Source organism: Metarhizium robertsii (genome assembly GCF_000187425.2).
Source record: "Metarhizium robertsii ARSEF 23 chromosome Unknown MAA_Scf_4, whole genome shotgun sequence".
Classification (NCBI taxonomy): Eukaryota; Fungi; Ascomycota; class Sordariomycetes; order Hypocreales; family Clavicipitaceae; genus Metarhizium; species Metarhizium robertsii.
In genome coordinates, this window is record NW_011942182.1 from 3,651,110 (window position 1) to 3,666,647 (window position 15,538).

A 15,538-nucleotide genomic window follows, 5' to 3' on the forward strand; every position below is an offset into this window, starting at 1 on the left:
CTGGTATCAGCACAGCAGGCCGCGCAGTGCGTCCGGCACCGCAAGTAAGAACCGTGTGTAACCATCCAGCCTTGGGTTCAATCACACCCCCTCCGCAGTTTTGATGCCTAACTTGATGACAGGTATGAAAAAGTTTCTGTAGCTGGAGAGACACGTTTCTTTTCCTTTTTTTCCCCGGCGAAAAATTAAATAAAAATAATTCAAAATTCAAATAAAAAGACGCCATTCATGGAGACTGCGCCTGCTCTTACGGCAGCCCATCATCAACTACCTGGAAAATAACCAAGAGCTTTGTATTTCCTGAGTTATTGAAACAGGATCCTGGCTGGGAGAGAGAGAGAGAGAGAGAGAATGTCAGAGCAGATGAAACACTTCCTGTGCTGCGGGAGAGTTTTTCGAGACGCCCACGCGCTGGAGCAGCACGTTCGCGATTCTCCAAACCACAAGGTGCCGGGCGTGGCCGGCGACGCCAAGCCGTGCTCGAGCACGCAGCCCCTTAGCTCGACTGGATATTCCGACTCGAGCATTCCGCGGAGTGCGGGTGCCGGATGCCCCTGCGGCGGGATGGTTGCTGGCGCAAACGGGCTCGAGGCCTGGGGCCACGGGGAGCTCTGCGGCCCAACGGCAAGTCACGATGTGAGTGTTAGAGACCGGGGAACTTGGGGATTGGGCTAATTGGGAATACAAGCCGATGGTGAAGAGTCTCGCGCCGATGTTGGAGCCGGATGACGGGCTGAGATGCCGGCCCGTGACGTTTGTGAAGGAAGGGCAGGCCAAGGAGAAGAAGAAGAAGGGGACGGGGAAGGGGAAGGGGAAGGGGAATGGAAGCGCTTCTCATCGGAGCTATGGAGTGTATTCTGGTTCCGGACAGTGGTATTCTGATGTTGGTGATGATCATTCTCTGTGTGATAAGGATTGCGGGTGGTGTGGACATTGCGCCGAAGGAGTGCTGTATTAGGGTCGACGGTCTCTTTGTTTTTTCAATCTTCTTTTGCGGTTCATCAATGTTGCATTCCACTTACCTACTAGGTGCATATGTATCTACCGGGACATGTCAACATTGTGCCAAGCCAGTCGGTGCATGTATAATTTGATATTGAAAAGCCAAGTGCGTTCAACGTTCCTTTGGTACGTGCACTGGCGTGTGGGTCCCCCCCCCCCCCCCGGGGGGCGCGCAAGTTCGCAACTTGGGCATCATCAAACGTCAAGTCTGTTGGGATCAAGGCCTTCCGCTTCATCTCTCGTTCTGCCTTTCTCTCCCCAACTTGCCTCTATCGATTCTCACTTCTCTTGCATCCGCGCGTGCCTTGCCGTGAACCATGGAGCGGGTGCTCTCCCTCCCAGAGCTTTTGGAGAACATCCTCCTCCACCTCGACATGACGACGCTGCTCGTCTCCGTCCAGCGAGTTAGCAAAGCCTGGAACAAGACCATTGCTTGCTCGCCCGCCTTGCAACAAAAGCTGTTCTTTCGGTCCATCATTGCTGAACAGCTACCTGTATTTCGTGAACAGCTACCTGTATTTCGTGAACAGCTCATGGGAGAGGCCGAAATGGCGGGCTCGGACTATGAGTATCTCGGGCCCGAGCTCACCAAGTTGGTCCTCAATCCTCTTCTTGTCAAGAAGTTTGGCTTCTGCTTCTTCGACACTGGCCCTGCATTTGGCTACCATAGAGGGGCTGACTGCTTTTACATGTTGCCATGGAGTCCAAATCGTCGCGAATTGATTACATGGAATCGTCGCAACTGTACTCCATTGCTGCAGGTGGGACCACCCAAACAGCTGGACGAGGCATCTTCTCAACTGGGCGAAACACGTAGAGCTCGCTTCACAACCAGGGGAGCTAGCTGGAGACGCATGGTGGTATCGCAACCAGCGCCCCCAGGTATTGGCTACTTGACGCAAGAACTGACCCAGGAACTTCAACTACCCAACGAGCGTATTGGGGAAGCATTCATCCCGGCTGTGACGCCGGGGGGGGTCCAAATGGGCCAGCTTTACGATATGGTCCAGTATCACACTGGGCACCACAAGTCCGAATTAGCTGATTTCCGAGTCATGTGGGAGCTCCCCCAGACTTTTCTAACTCGAAATCTGCGGGAGCCCATGCGCCAACTCCTTGGCCAGACGACCTTGCTGGTACTATTCGCATTCAGCTATCTTGCCTCTTATACGGAACCGGAAAACGTTGTTGATTTTGACTCAGCCTTTCGCTGCGAGGAGTTCTTACTTCCTGATTTTGTTGTGGAAAAGTCCGTACGTTTCATGAGAGGTGAGCCAGACTGGAAGGGTATGATCTCACCATCGCACAAAGGTCCTCCCATATACTAGCTCTATTGGACGATTCAAAGAAAGCATCAGGCAAATGATGAAACAAAAGAGAAGGGCAGCCCATGGCTAGCCAAGCTAGTATGTAGCTGTTGAGTTTACAACAGCAATTTACACAGTGGAAAATAACGGTATTTTGGGAGGCTTTTTAGGGCCTCAATTGATAGCTTTATTGATGTTGTTGATGATGAATGGTCTGGATTGAATGATGAAAAATGCCGCAAATTTGATCCCAGCCCTTTTATACCCGGTCGGAGGCCCCTGACGATAGCCCTCAAATTTATCCCTTTTTGACTCGACAGTAGCGTGGCCTATGTTGAACCAGAATTTCTTCAAGATGAAGCACTGGCGGATGCTGGAGTGCTTGGTCGGGAATTAACCTGCAAGAAATTTAGTAGGCGGCCAAAGAGCAGTTGGTCTGAAATGTCTTGGCTTCTGACTTACTTTGACCGCAAAATTGCTTTCCTTGTCAAGTTTTTCTCTCTTCTTCGCCGCAATGACTTCTTTCTCTTGCCGTGTGGCCGGCGTGGGTTGAGATTTTTCTTCCCGAATATCATCCATATTATCAATGATCCCTGCACAACTAGGTCCCAGCCTCTTCAGGCCACCACGTATTATAATTCGAAGATCGAGGAATGCCCCATGTGTCTTCTCCTCCTTCATATTGCTCCAGTCGTGACCCATGGCTCCCTCCAAGAATCCAAGCGTGAAAGCGACCCAGTACAGGGCACTTCTTGCATCCTTAACACCCGGTGGGCGTCGAAACTCGACCGTTCCGCACTCCGAACCCAAATGCTTAAAGTTCCAGGACACATACTTGTTCTTGAAGACATTGATGGGGATCAGCGCAGGGAGCCTGATCCGGTCGAACTCCTGGAAGAGGGGTCCCCATGTAAGTGAGGACATGTTGCTATACAGCTCCGCATACCGAGGAGCGCAGCTTCCTTTCTGGAAATTTGACGCCGCCCATTCGTTGTCTTTCCGGTCGGGGGGGACGGCGGCCGTGACGGCGCGGTCAAAGTACGCGACGGCCTTCATGATGCTGTGTAGCTGTTCGGGTTTGTAACTGTTGCCTTCCCGAGAAGGGGGGACGTGCACGTGCATCGAGCAGCCTGTCGTCAGCTGCGTCTCCCCGATCCTCTGAAGGGTTTGGAACACTTTCGTAATTTCCCCTTGCCAGTCGGTGTTGGTTGTCATGCATCTGGACACGAGCTCAAGCCTCCCTAGGTTGTGGTCTTAGTAAAAGTTAGACAGCCGGATAAATAGGAAACAAAACAGGAGATGAGATATGCCAAGAAATCATGTATCATCAAGTATACTAAAATATACCCCGAATATACTCTGATATGGTATGGTATACCACACACTGTAGAGTGGACTGCGGCATAGTCCAATATCCCGGAGTATACTCAGATAGAGTATACCGCACGACTACGACATCATGCAATATTCCGTATACTTCCGACAGTGGCGTGTATCTTTCTTTCTGCAGGGCGTACTTACAGAAATCCGGCCTCTCATCTAGCGTGGGCTCGTCCATGACGGACCACATGTCGTAGCCTTGCGTCGACACCCCGGCTTCGACACTAGCACCGGTCAGTTCCCTGGCGATGGCTCGCCGAAGAACATTCCGGTTGACCCTAGCCGGGTTCGTCTTCTGGCTGTGATCGAACCCGGCCGTCCTCCAACCATCTTTATAGTCGTTTCTCCCCTCCCAAGCAAGAAGCTTTGATACCAAATGCCATGGTGTTCAAGACGAGGCCAAGTATCGTGTTCAGGGTTCCATGCTTCCAGCGTTGGTCGAAGCCTCGAGGCTCGCAGGTTTATTGGCATGCCACGTCGGCATGACATCGTGGATTCGTGAAGCCCGACGATTGGACGCTCGCGATGCCAAAATGGAAGCCATGGCTCGCCGACGCCCCGAGTTCCCCCATCTTTATGCGCCGCGGCACCTGTTCTGGCGCTGTCTGCCCTCGCGATGCCCTCGCCCCGTCCGTCCGCGCGGACTGCTGGGCCTTCCATGGCCATGGCGGCCGCTGGAAATGACATATCCCTTCGCTGTTGGCGATTCAATGGCGCAGAGACTGTGCCAAGCGCGCTACGCGCTTCGCTATTCGACTCGGAGAGGGCGTGCGGGTTGCCATTTTCATGCAGCCGCGATAGTTACACGGGAGTTCAGGGGCGAAACGGCCGACGGGTCGCACGACTGACCCAGCCGCATCGCTGCCTGCAGCGGCGTCCACGCACATGATGAGCGTGCCAAGGCCGGCAGCGGTGGACGTGTAACTTGTGTGCGGCGTGTTCAGGGCTTGTGTCGGGGGGATGTTGAGTAGAGCTGCGGTCGTGATGGTGCGGGGGGAGGGGAGGCCGCTCTCTGAGCCCGGATCAAGTTGACGAGTTTGCGCTCCGCGTGGGAATGTCTGGGTAATCGTGTGGCTCGTGCGATAGCGACGAGCTGGCCTGGTGTTGTTGTATGTATGCGGTTGGGCGGCGGGCATGGACCGTTTGCGCGTGTCTGTCTGTGGCCAGTTCACGAGACGGCTGCGGAACTTGGATTTGTGCACACTGATGGCTGGCCTGGCCGTTTCGTCTGATACTTCCGTGCTTGTTGGAAGCGTCTGACGCCTTGAAATTTCTAACATCTATATCTGATATATATGCGGCATCGCAACAATATGAGTGCGGACGAGAGCGATGGCGAGACGTTGATTCTTGGTGACGCGCGTACGATTTTACACAGTTCCCGGTTCATTGCTTCACAAGACGGCGGTGAGAGAGGCTCAGGGAATCTTGTGCCAGAAGATACAAACTAATAGGACTTAGGAATATTTGGCAGTTTCAACTCGTGTCTTGACGTAAAGCACAGTGTGGGTGGTATCCGAGCCTCGTCAACACAAAGCTCATTTCATTTTTCAAAATCAGCTCCGTCGCAGATAGATTTCAAATTCAGGGTTCTGTATATAGTCCTCTATTTACCAGGTTCACTCGCTTGATAGTGGAAGCCAGCAGCCGAGTCAACGACTGCATCGCAGCCTTGGTGTAGTCCTCCACCGACATGAGGGCAGCGGCCGAAAACTACGACTCCATACCGACCTCGACCGCGCTGACGTTTCGCGAAGTGGTGGCTCCATCTTATACGCATCTGAGAACTGTAGCAGATATATCTTGTCGCTGGGGACGGCATGTCTCCGTACTCTCCGCCCGCAGATTGAAAGGTATCCAGGCAAATGCCGATATTCGGGCGGCCAGCTCTCTGGGATATCTCCCACACATCTTTCCATCCCGCGGCATACGTGGCCCAGCACCAGTTTTCGTAGGCGAGGCGAAACCCCTTTTCCCCCAGCATGTCGGCCGGCTCGCGCAAGTCCTCGGCGTGCTGGTCCAGACATGGCGACGCATCTTCTGCGTCGGTTGAGCCTACCTGCAAGTAAAGAAGTCAGTTGTCTTCTTATCAAACTGGTCCATGGTCGTTCTCGTCAATGGTCCTTCCTTCGCTGTCGCCACCGTACGTCAGTATATCCGGCATAGATATCTCTATCCCGTCGCATCCAGCGCTGCGAATTGCTTCCAGCTTTTGGGGCAGTGTCGCATTGAAGTATGGCGGGATACTGCACGATGCAAAGGAGGTAGAAATGTTACAGCCTTGATACTCGATACCCATGACGACAAATTAGCATGTTTTCCCTGAAAGAGTCTATACTGGATTCAACTTGTCTCTAGCATTGTTTTATAATGGGACGGGAAAAAGAGGTAATAACATACGGCTAGTCCTTACGACACCACAACGTCATGATGATGCATGCGGTTCCGTACGCGACAATCGCGTCATGGAATCTGGCGATACATGGCAACGACTGCCTGAGCTTCCGAATTGGCAACACGGGGCGTATGAATTTGTCGGCTGTTGGGAAACTCCAACGTTTTTGTATACATAAACGTGCAGATCCACGCGTGTTGAGAGATTTCCCATGACTGAAATTTAGCTACCGCCACTTTCCTATATCTAACAACAAACCAACAGTGGCCATGGACGCTCAAGCAGATGTAGCCATGAAATTCAAGAAAATCGGCATTGTTGGCGCAGGGAACATGGGGTCCATGATGGGATTCGCCTTTTCCGAACTTGGCCGTGACGTCTCGATTTGGGATGTCAAGAGTGCCAACATTTATGGCTTCATGAAGCAGGTCAGCCAGTGCAAGGGATTCAAAGGCAAGATCACCGGCTTTTACGACATGTCAGAGTTCGCCGCAAACTTGGGAGAGCGCGACGACCCAAAGGTCTTTATCATTTCCATCACGCACGGCGACCCGACGGATCAAGCCTTGAGCAAACTCAGGCCTGAGCTGAACGAGGGTGACATCATTATGGACGGCGGCAATGAGCACTATCGAAATACGAAGAGGAGGCAAAAGGAATGCAGAGACATTGGCGTGGACTGGATCGGGATGGGAATTTCGGGCGGCTATCAGTCGGCGCGCCACGGGCCAAGCCTCTCGCCAGGAGGAGATAATACTGCGTTGGAGGAAGTCATGCCGCTGCTGGAACTCTATGCGGCCAAAGACCCCAAATCAGGCGTGCCGTGCGTATCGAGCATTGGACCGGGCGGCTCTGGTCATTTTGTAAAGATGGTGCACAACGGCATCGAGGTCGGCATGCTTTCTGCCCTCTGCGAGGCCTGGAGTTTCCTCAACACCGGCATGGGGCTCGACTACCATCAGATTGGACAAGCATTCCAGCAGTGGAACAATGAAGGGGAACTGCATGGCACTTTTCTTGTCAAGATTGCCGCAGATGCTTGCAAGGCAAGAAAACATGACGGCGGCTACGTCCTCGACGACGTGCTCGACAAGGTCGTGCAAGACGGCGATGCTTCGGAGGGAACGCCAATCATGGTCAATCGCAGAATCCGCCTCGAGGCACATATCGTGCCCGACACTCGCCGCAGGACTTTTTTTCCGCACTGCTTCGGGGAATCGCCAAGAACGGCTCAAGGTCGCCCAGAGCGTCGCCATGCCCCCGCCAAGGTCCTTTCAAGACATGATGGACAAGGACAAGATGGTCCAAGACCTTCGCAGGGCCGTATATTGCGCCTTTTTTCGCGTCGTACTGCCAGGGGCTGGAGCTGATTGCGCGGGCATCGATTGATGAAGGCTGGAATATCCGTCTGTCCGGATGCATTCGAATCTGGCGCGCGGGGTGCATTATACAGTCAGAGTTCATCGCCGACATGCTGGAGCCGTTCCTCAACATGAACAAGACGCCTACAAATGCCAAACTCGACAGCCGCGTCGGGCGGGAACTGCAGCGCAACTATGGCGTACTCAAGGATATCGTCTCTCGGGGGCTTGCGTACGACGACTACATACCTGCCCTCTCCGCAACGCTCGAGTATATGAAGTGCAGCGGCGGGACGATGCTGCCGACGAGATTTGTGGAAGCTCAGATGGATTATTTCGGGGCTCACTCATATGACAAGCCTGGTGTGCCAGGCGAAGACCCTGGGCCGGTAGCAAAAGGCGCACATGACTACGAGTGGAAGCCTGCTTAGAGTGTTCATGTTAGCCCAACTCATTTCTTGACTAACTTGGTCCTATAAACAAACATATCCTGAATAATGCGTGTGTGGAACCTGACTAGAGGATGGACCGAGGACGGAGTACTCCGTAGTAAAGATGGATGGAATATGGCATCTGCAAAAGCACGCCCGACGACGCCCAGGACAAACCGAAACAGGGCTGGCCTCGAAGGAGACATGGTGCGGCAGTCGGCAAACGAGGTTGCTTTTCTCCAAGTTGACGGATGGATATCGGGTGGGGGGCGTTGATGTGTCTGGCTGCAAGGTACCGACTAATCATGATTGATCAAATACCAGCACCACTTGGCCATTGCATGGTCTTGCATGCCTTGCATGCGCGCCCACACCGTTGCCGTCAATTCGTTTTGGCCGTTGCAACTAGTACATACGTAGTCTCTCGCATGACATGGCGCTTGATCCGGCAATGGCTGAAGGCTTGGAGGCTTGGGCTGCAAGGAAGAGGAAAAGCTGATGAGCCAATCTTGTCTTGCTGGGCAACAGGCAATTGGACCATGCAACATGGAATGTTGACATGGGACATGGAAGCCCCAGATCAATTAAATTGCATCGTGTGTGGGCACGAGACGCCACTGGAGCCACTGGAGCCACTGGACCTCGCCCGCATTGTCAACCAGACGCAAGCAGACTGGAGCTGGAAACCGGCCCGTGAGCCTTCGGGCGCTGTGCACTGGCATCCGGAAGCACCACACCAGCGGTGGACCCAGCACTAGGCAGTAAGTCGGGACATCAGGGCGTCAGGCACCAGACCGGTCACCACTTGACCCTCCAGTCCGCTCCCCTCCCTCCATCAATTGATGATCCATCCATCCATTCTCCGACCCCATCCACATTGAATCCCCAAGGCCGAATTGTCTTTTTTTTTTTTTTTACGTGCGCCAGACGCTTTGCCTGTAAGACCAGCCTTGCTCCATTCCATTTGCCAGTTGATATGTAAATACTAGCCAGACCGCCGTGCGTGCGGTGCCAGGGTGCCTCGTGCTGTCATCCCGTCCCACTCGTCCGCCCAGCTCTCGAGTGCTCTCTCACCCTTGACCCCTCCGTCCAGAGCTACTTCAGCCCTCGACAGTTTCACTAACAAACAACAACAGTCCCGTCCGAACCAGCCCTCCCCCCCCCTCGCTCGTCAGCCTTCAGTCTGCCATCCCGAACCGCACCTTTCGACGACATCTTCTTGACCGCCTCGTCGGCTTTGTTCTGCGAGTCAATCACTACCAAGGCGCATCTGTAACGATATAAAGAAAAGAAAAGAAACACACTTCGCCGTCTACTCATTCCGTGTTGCTGCTACTGCCCGACATCCAGCAGCTGTTCCCTTCCTCGCTTCACACCGAGTCGATACGCGCAGCAAACGACCCATCGCCGCCGGTTCACGGCCAAAGTGAAAGGAAGATAGATGATCATATAGCCTCGCCCCGGTACCGCTCCAAATGCCAATCCGACCTGTTTCTCCCATGATCTAGCATGCGACAACCGCGCTCTCTCCAAAGCACGACCGTCTCAATATCCCGACGTCGCCTTTACCTCAGCCTGGCCACAACAGATATTGTGCAAGACACCATAGATTGACGCCGGCGGCACACACACTGGGGCGGTGAGATAACCACCACTCAGAGTTATGCCGCCCGAGCGGCAGTACCACGCCAACAATGGCAATGGCCGCCATGCTGGTCACGCTGCCATTGTGGCCACCAGAGAAAGATCCGGCGTGCCTGGCACCCCATCCCGAAAGGAACGGCAGCGAGAGAGCTCGGCGGTACAGGATCCCGGACTGAAAGACTATGTGCGTTAACCCGTTGTAGGCATTGCCTCTATTTATTATTATTGAAAAGAAAAACTTGTCAGGGGCGTGGTTCTGGGAAGCATTTTCAGTTCAAGCTCGGGGCTGACCATGTCATAGACGTTAGGTGAATGTATTGGTAAAGGCGCGTTTGGCTCCGTTTACAAGGCCTTCAACTGGAGTACTGGCGAAGCTGTTGCTGTCAAGCAGATTAAGCTCGTGGATTTGCCAAAGAGCGAGTTACGGATGATTGAGGTGCGTCCAGCCTTCTGTGCCGCTACGTTAGCTACGAGACAGAGATAAATGCTCACATCACGAGGGAATTAGAGCGAAATCGACTTGCTCAAGAATCTTCTTGTAAGTACCACCAACCCAAATCTTTGCCATGGCCGAACCTGTCTAACATGTGGGTAGCATGACAATATTGTTAAATATATCGGCTTCGTAAAGGCAACCGATTGCCTCAACATCATATTAGAGTACGGTTTTCTGTTCTTGGAGGTGGTTCACGACGACGATGCGTGAAGCTTACAGGTAGCTAGATACTGCGAAAATGGCTCATTACACTCGATACTCAAAGCCTATGGCAAATTTCCCGAAAATCTTGTCGGCGTCTACATGACCCAGGTTCTTCTAGGCCTTCAATACCTCCACGATCAGGGTGTCATCCATCGAGATATCAAAGGTGCCAACATTCTCACCACCAAGGATGGCACCGTCAAATTGGCGGATTTTGGCGTTTCTACCAGCACACTAGCAGGAGGTCAGGATAAGGAGGCTCAGGTTGTTGGCACGCCATACTGGATGGCGCCAGAAATTATTCAACTCTCTGGCGCCAGTTCCGCCTCTGACATTTGGAGCGTTGGATGTACCGTCATCGAGCTGTTGCAGGGGAAACCGCCCTATCACAATCTGGCAGCCATGCCAGCGCTCTTCGCAATCGTCAACGACGACCATCCTCCCCTGCCCGAGGGTATCTCTCCTGTATGTATCCCACCTGGCCCCCACCCGTCCCCGGCCTTTTTTTTTTTTTTTACTCACACGGCTCAGGCTGCGAGAGATTTTCTCATGCAATGTTTCCAAAAAGACCCAAACCTGCGTGTGTCAGCTCGCAAGCTGCTGAGGCATGCATGGATTGTTGGCTGCCGCCGAGCTGAAGCGCCAGTATCCAAAGCGCCAGACAACTTCAACCAGGCTGTCGAAGAAGTAAAGCAGTGGAACAAGGCCCTGAATTCCTCCGAACCTGCACTCCGGTCGTCTACAGGGTCCGATACCACTGGGATATCGTCCCGGTTCATCGGTGGGACCCCTGGCAAAGGCTCAATGGGACTTGCTAAACCCAGGCTTGGGGTTGAGGCTTTTAAAACTGCGGAGCAGGCAGGTACGTTTTGTTATTCATACAATCCCGACGGGCATAAAATTTTCCCAATAAGCTATACAGTATATATCGAACCCTCAGCGTTCGATGCCTTGGGCTAGGCTAACCTTGTAGCAGATAGCGATAATTGGGATGATGATTTTGTCACTGCCATCTCACCAAGCGCATTGCATCTTCCTCACCTGAAACCACAAGACAATTTTGGGGGTCTACTGTCAAGCGACAAGCTCAAAGCATTTGCATCTACAAATGACTTGAGAATAGATACTGACAACTACGACGATGATTTTGAGGGCGAGTTGCTAACTATCAAAGGCCCGGCCCACCAACGTGACGAAGTTCAGGAACAGACTCTTCGACCAATACATAAGACGGCAGTCCCGAGTACAAATGCCAAGTCCCACCAACGCACCAAGTCTCTGGGAAAGGCAATTGCACAAGTGCCTGGGTCCTCTGTGCCCAGGTCCCCATCAAAGGGCCACTTTGGCAGCAAATTTGAGCTGCCTCCTCGCCCAGACGTGGTATTTCGAGAACAGAGTGTGGAGGATTTCTCTGACTTGTTTGTGGACAATGATGAAGCCTTTAATTACAGAGTCAACAGAGCAGTCAGAAGGGTGAGTTCTCTATTTCAAGAGGGGTTTTTTTTTTGCCCATTTATGACTAAACCTTGTAAACCAGGGATCTCGCGCCACCGATGCACCGCAACTCTTCCATCCATCGGACTTGACGACCCTTCCCCGTTCCATGCAGGCTCCCGACGGTAGTATCAGGAAGAGGCCGCCTTCCCGGCCGTCTGTACTCCCTGACCGGCCCATGCGTCGCACTCGCTCATCTATAGAGATACAAAAATTCGCCGAGGACGATGACGAGGACTTTTCGGATGTGTTTGGCGCCAGTGACTCCATAGCTGACAAGGAGGAAAGCGAGCGTGGCTCTGAGGATGGTGGTCTGATGCTATTGTCAAAGATGTCGAGCAACTCCTGGCTTGGAGACGACGAAGAAGAATATGACCCATTTGCTTCCATGGACCCTGGTTGGGATGAGATGGACCTCGAAGCAAACATTGCAAGAGACAGGCACGCTCGTCTGGCAGAAAAGGTTGAAGACCTTGTCAGTTCACTCAAGACGACTGAGGCCAACGATACCCTGTCCGAGGTGTCTGAAGACTTGGTATGCCAACATTGCACTAAATACTTTTTATTTCGCCATCGGGCAATCGCTAACTATTGACCAGCTGGGCTTATTGTGGGAAAACAAAGAAGTGAAGAACTTGATCATCAGCGCGCACGGATTACTACCGATTCTGGAGATTCTCGAGCCGTGCACCGTCAAGAGCAGGCAGTACATGATACTGCAGCTACTCAAAGTCGTCAATGCGGTAGGTTGATGCTCGCAGCTTTCCCCCGTGATGCAATGCTAACTATTTGCAGATTATTCTCGACGACGTAGAAATTCAAGAAAACCTTTGCTTCGTAGGTGGTATACCCATCATTACGAAATTTGCAGCTCGCCAATATTCCGACGAAATTAGACTTGAAGCAGCTGCTTTCGTGCGACAAATGTACCAAACCAGTACCCTGACCCTTCAAATGTTTGTGTCCGCCGGTGGTTTGAATGTGTTGGTCGAATTTTTGGACGAGGACTATGACGGCGCCAGAGACTTGGTGCTCATCGGGGTAAACGGCATCTGGAATGTCTTCGAACTACAGGGCCCGACCCCAAAGAACGACTTCTGCAGAATCTTCTCTAGAAGCAAGATTTTATACCCCCTGGCATTGGTGCTGCACCGAGTTCTGGATGAGGAAGATGAAGACGAGTTGGGCGAGCTCATAGAGGGGCGGATTGTCAACATCTTTTACCTCTTCAGCCAGGCAGAAAATTACGTCAAGGAGGTAGTGGCTGACCGGCAAGTCCTCAAGAGTGTGCTGAAGGATCTACGGCGCATGACGCCCATCCACCAGGTAACGATGCTCAAGTTCATCAAGAACCTGTCTATGCTATCAACAACGATTGAAACCCTTCACTCAGCAGACGCTATAGAATTTCTCATCGATCTGCTTAGCTACAGCATGAAGAAGGGCCAGAAACATTTCCGGGAAATATCTAACCAAGTACTTAATACATTGTTCAACCTCTGCCGGCTCAGCAAGGAACGTCAAGAAGACGCGGCCGTGGGAGGCATCATCCCCTTGCTTCTGCGAATCATGCAGACCGACCGCCCACCCAAGGAGTTTGCTCTGCCCATCCTGTGTGACATGGCGCACTCTGGGTCCAAGGGGCGGCGCTATCTGTGGCAGAACAAGGGTCTTGACTTTTATGTATCACTATTGACCGATCAGTACTGGCAGGTCACAGCTCTGGATGCAATTTTAGTATGGTTCCAGGAGGAGACGGCCAATGTAGAGAATCACCTCATTGACGGCAACTTTACGCGAGCAATCGTCAGCTGCTTCAGCACGAACAAACTAAACGCCTTTGATTCCAACTTGCTCGAGCCACTTCACAAGCTGCTGCGTCTCAGTCCGTCAACAGCGTCATCGCTGGCCAAACCAGAAATGTTTGCTGGCATTACCCAACGGCTGGGACACAAGAAACCTGTCGTACGACTGAATCTGCTGAGACTTGTCCGTATCATCATGGACGCCTGTGAGCCCGGCCTGGGCGGTGGCGATGGATCTCGCACTCTCAATAGCAGACAAGTTCGCTCACTCATGGACTCAATCCAGACACTAGCGGAGACTGACTCCGCCGTCCTTGTCCGTAACCTAGCAGCAGAGCTCGTCAAGTCTCACATCGACAGCAGCTCGGGAATGCTCCTCTTGCGCCATGACAGCGGCGTAACATCCGCATCATCGCAGGTCAACCCCGCATCGTCATCGAGAAGAGGCCCCCGCCGAAACACGAGCTACACTCCTCCCAGTCTCCAATCATCCATATCAATGCCGCAAACGCCCACACACCGCAGCAGAACCAGTCTAGCAAGCAACGCAGGCGCCTTCATCGAAGTCGCCGCCAGTCCTCGCCGCACGGCAGCCGCCTCGGCCCTCGAACGCGACGCCATCTACTACCGCCCTCGTAGCCGTGACAGCACAGCCGGCTTCGTACCAACCAGCATCCCCCGCCGAGTCAGCGGCGACTCGACGTCGTCCATGAGCAGCTCCGCGACCACTGGGTCAGCCGGGCCCTCCTCTAAGAGCCGCCTCCCGCGCACTTCCCTCGCCAGCCGCCCCTCGGGTGCTCCATTCTCCGTTCTTAGAGGGGATCCCGCTCCGCCCATGGTTGTCCGCAGCGATAGCAGCGCCAGCAACAAGGAGAACAGCGCATCTAGCAACGGCTACTCCATGGCGAGTATATCGCGTCCAGGCTCGTCGCGCGACGGAACGGCTGCAACTGCCGTGGCAAGTGGACCCAAACGACGGCAGAGGGCACCAAGTGAATTGAAGTGGTCTAACAGTGACGCAAAATGAACTAATGGGTTATGAGTCGAAAAAAAAAAAAGAAACGTACATATATGAGCAATGACAGCGAGAGGATTGGGGGACATGTATATATAATTTTTGCTCGATTGTACCCCTTGCTGGAAGGGCTGGCGGACAGCGGACAGCGGACGGTGCATAGGTAGGATTTTGCTTTGTTTTTGGGAAGGGCATGCATCAGCGGAGGTGTACATGATTATCAGGAAACATATCAAGTCTCTTTTTTTTTGTCGCTTCAATACGAACCCTGCCTGGTGACAATCGCGGTACATGTTGGATATGCCAGGGACCAACGTTGGATATTAGGTCCTAGGGACACAGTATGGAGGAACTTGATCCACGATGGCCATCCATGTAGACATGTAAACACGTGGCTCACACACACCTGGGACAAAAATTATGTGACCATCACTCTATTGTGGCACTAGACTAGAATATCACGAGAAACGTTCTCATATTTCCCCTCCCCGCGGTCCCAACGGCTCCGGGCCGTGCCTTTCGCTATCTAGCAGCCTTTCTTTTGCAGATAGATGCACATGCTGCTTTCAGATCCCCACAAGCAGAGCCGAACTGAGCGAGACTGTAAAACAATGAATGATCAAGGATGCACAATGAATGTAACAGTGGATTCTTGTTGATGCTAAATCTAACAATGCCAGCAGGCTGCGAGTCCAGGTCTCTATTTTCCAGGAACCAACTTCATTAACAGAATCGTCGGATTCTGTTACTGTTCTGTTCGAGAGACAGCAGACCATGATCGATTTCGCAGCAACAAGTCCAAATTTCCCAATTTCCCATATTAACTATTTTTCTTGTTTCTTTGTGTCATGGGCATGATCAATTTCCGTCTCCCTTTCTTCTAAAAGACAACCGAATAACACTACGGGGCATGCCCCTGATAAGTCGTGACGGCAGAGAACGCCTACAAGGAATGACGATGAAGTGAATTAAAGAATAAGTCGAAATATTTCTGTGACGGTTCT

The 15,538-nt window shown here is 52.6% G+C and overlaps 5 protein-coding genes across 5 annotated transcripts; 3 read left to right on the forward strand and 2 right to left on the reverse strand.

The window, feature by feature from the left end:
- Nucleotides 1–1,319: 1,319 nt before the first annotated feature.
- MAA_03217 (F-box domain-containing protein) lies at nucleotides 1,320–2,330 on the forward strand (the record flags this gene model as incomplete). The annotated part of the gene is made up of 1 exon (XM_007821215.1): nucleotides 1,320–2,330. The coding sequence occupies one exon, from the start codon at nucleotides 1,320–1,322 to the stop codon at nucleotides 2,328–2,330; it is 1,011 nt and encodes a 336-aa protein (XP_007819406.1).
- Nucleotides 2,331–2,659: 329 nt separating this feature from the next.
- On the reverse strand, nucleotides 2,660–4,355 carry MAA_03218 (uncharacterized protein; the record flags this gene model as incomplete). The annotated part of the gene is made up of 4 exons (XM_007821216.2): nucleotides 2,660–2,707; nucleotides 2,772–3,550; nucleotides 3,831–3,967; nucleotides 4,063–4,355. The coding sequence occupies 4 exons, from the start codon at nucleotides 4,353–4,355 to the stop codon at nucleotides 2,660–2,662; spliced, it is 1,257 nt and encodes a 418-aa protein (XP_007819407.2).
- A 940-nt stretch (nucleotides 4,356–5,295) lies between these two features.
- Nucleotides 5,296–5,988, reverse strand: MAA_03219 (3-dehydroshikimate dehydratase; the record flags this gene model as incomplete). Its single annotated transcript, XM_007821217.2, has 2 exons — nucleotides 5,296–5,748; nucleotides 5,785–5,988. 2 exons carry the CDS (start codon nucleotides 5,986–5,988, stop codon nucleotides 5,296–5,298), a joined length of 657 nt encoding a protein of 218 aa, XP_007819408.2.
- A 365-nt stretch (nucleotides 5,989–6,353) lies between these two features.
- Nucleotides 6,354–7,876, forward strand: MAA_03220 (6-phosphogluconate dehydrogenase, decarboxylating; the record flags this gene model as incomplete). The annotated part of the gene is made up of 2 exons (XM_007821218.2): nucleotides 6,354–7,407; nucleotides 7,479–7,876. 2 exons carry the CDS (start codon nucleotides 6,354–6,356, stop codon nucleotides 7,874–7,876), a joined length of 1,452 nt encoding a protein of 483 aa, XP_007819409.2.
- A 1,663-nt stretch (nucleotides 7,877–9,539) lies between these two features.
- MAA_03221 (cell division control protein 15, cdc15) lies at nucleotides 9,540–14,546 on the forward strand (the record flags this gene model as incomplete). Its single annotated transcript, XM_007821219.2, has 9 exons — nucleotides 9,540–9,704; nucleotides 9,822–9,956; nucleotides 10,116–10,180; nucleotides 10,244–10,685; nucleotides 10,752–11,082; nucleotides 11,194–11,693; nucleotides 11,758–12,249; nucleotides 12,314–12,457; nucleotides 12,510–14,546. The coding sequence occupies 9 exons, from the start codon at nucleotides 9,540–9,542 to the stop codon at nucleotides 14,544–14,546; spliced, it is 4,311 nt and encodes a 1,436-aa protein (XP_007819410.2).
- Nucleotides 14,547–15,538: the final 992 nt, after the last annotated feature.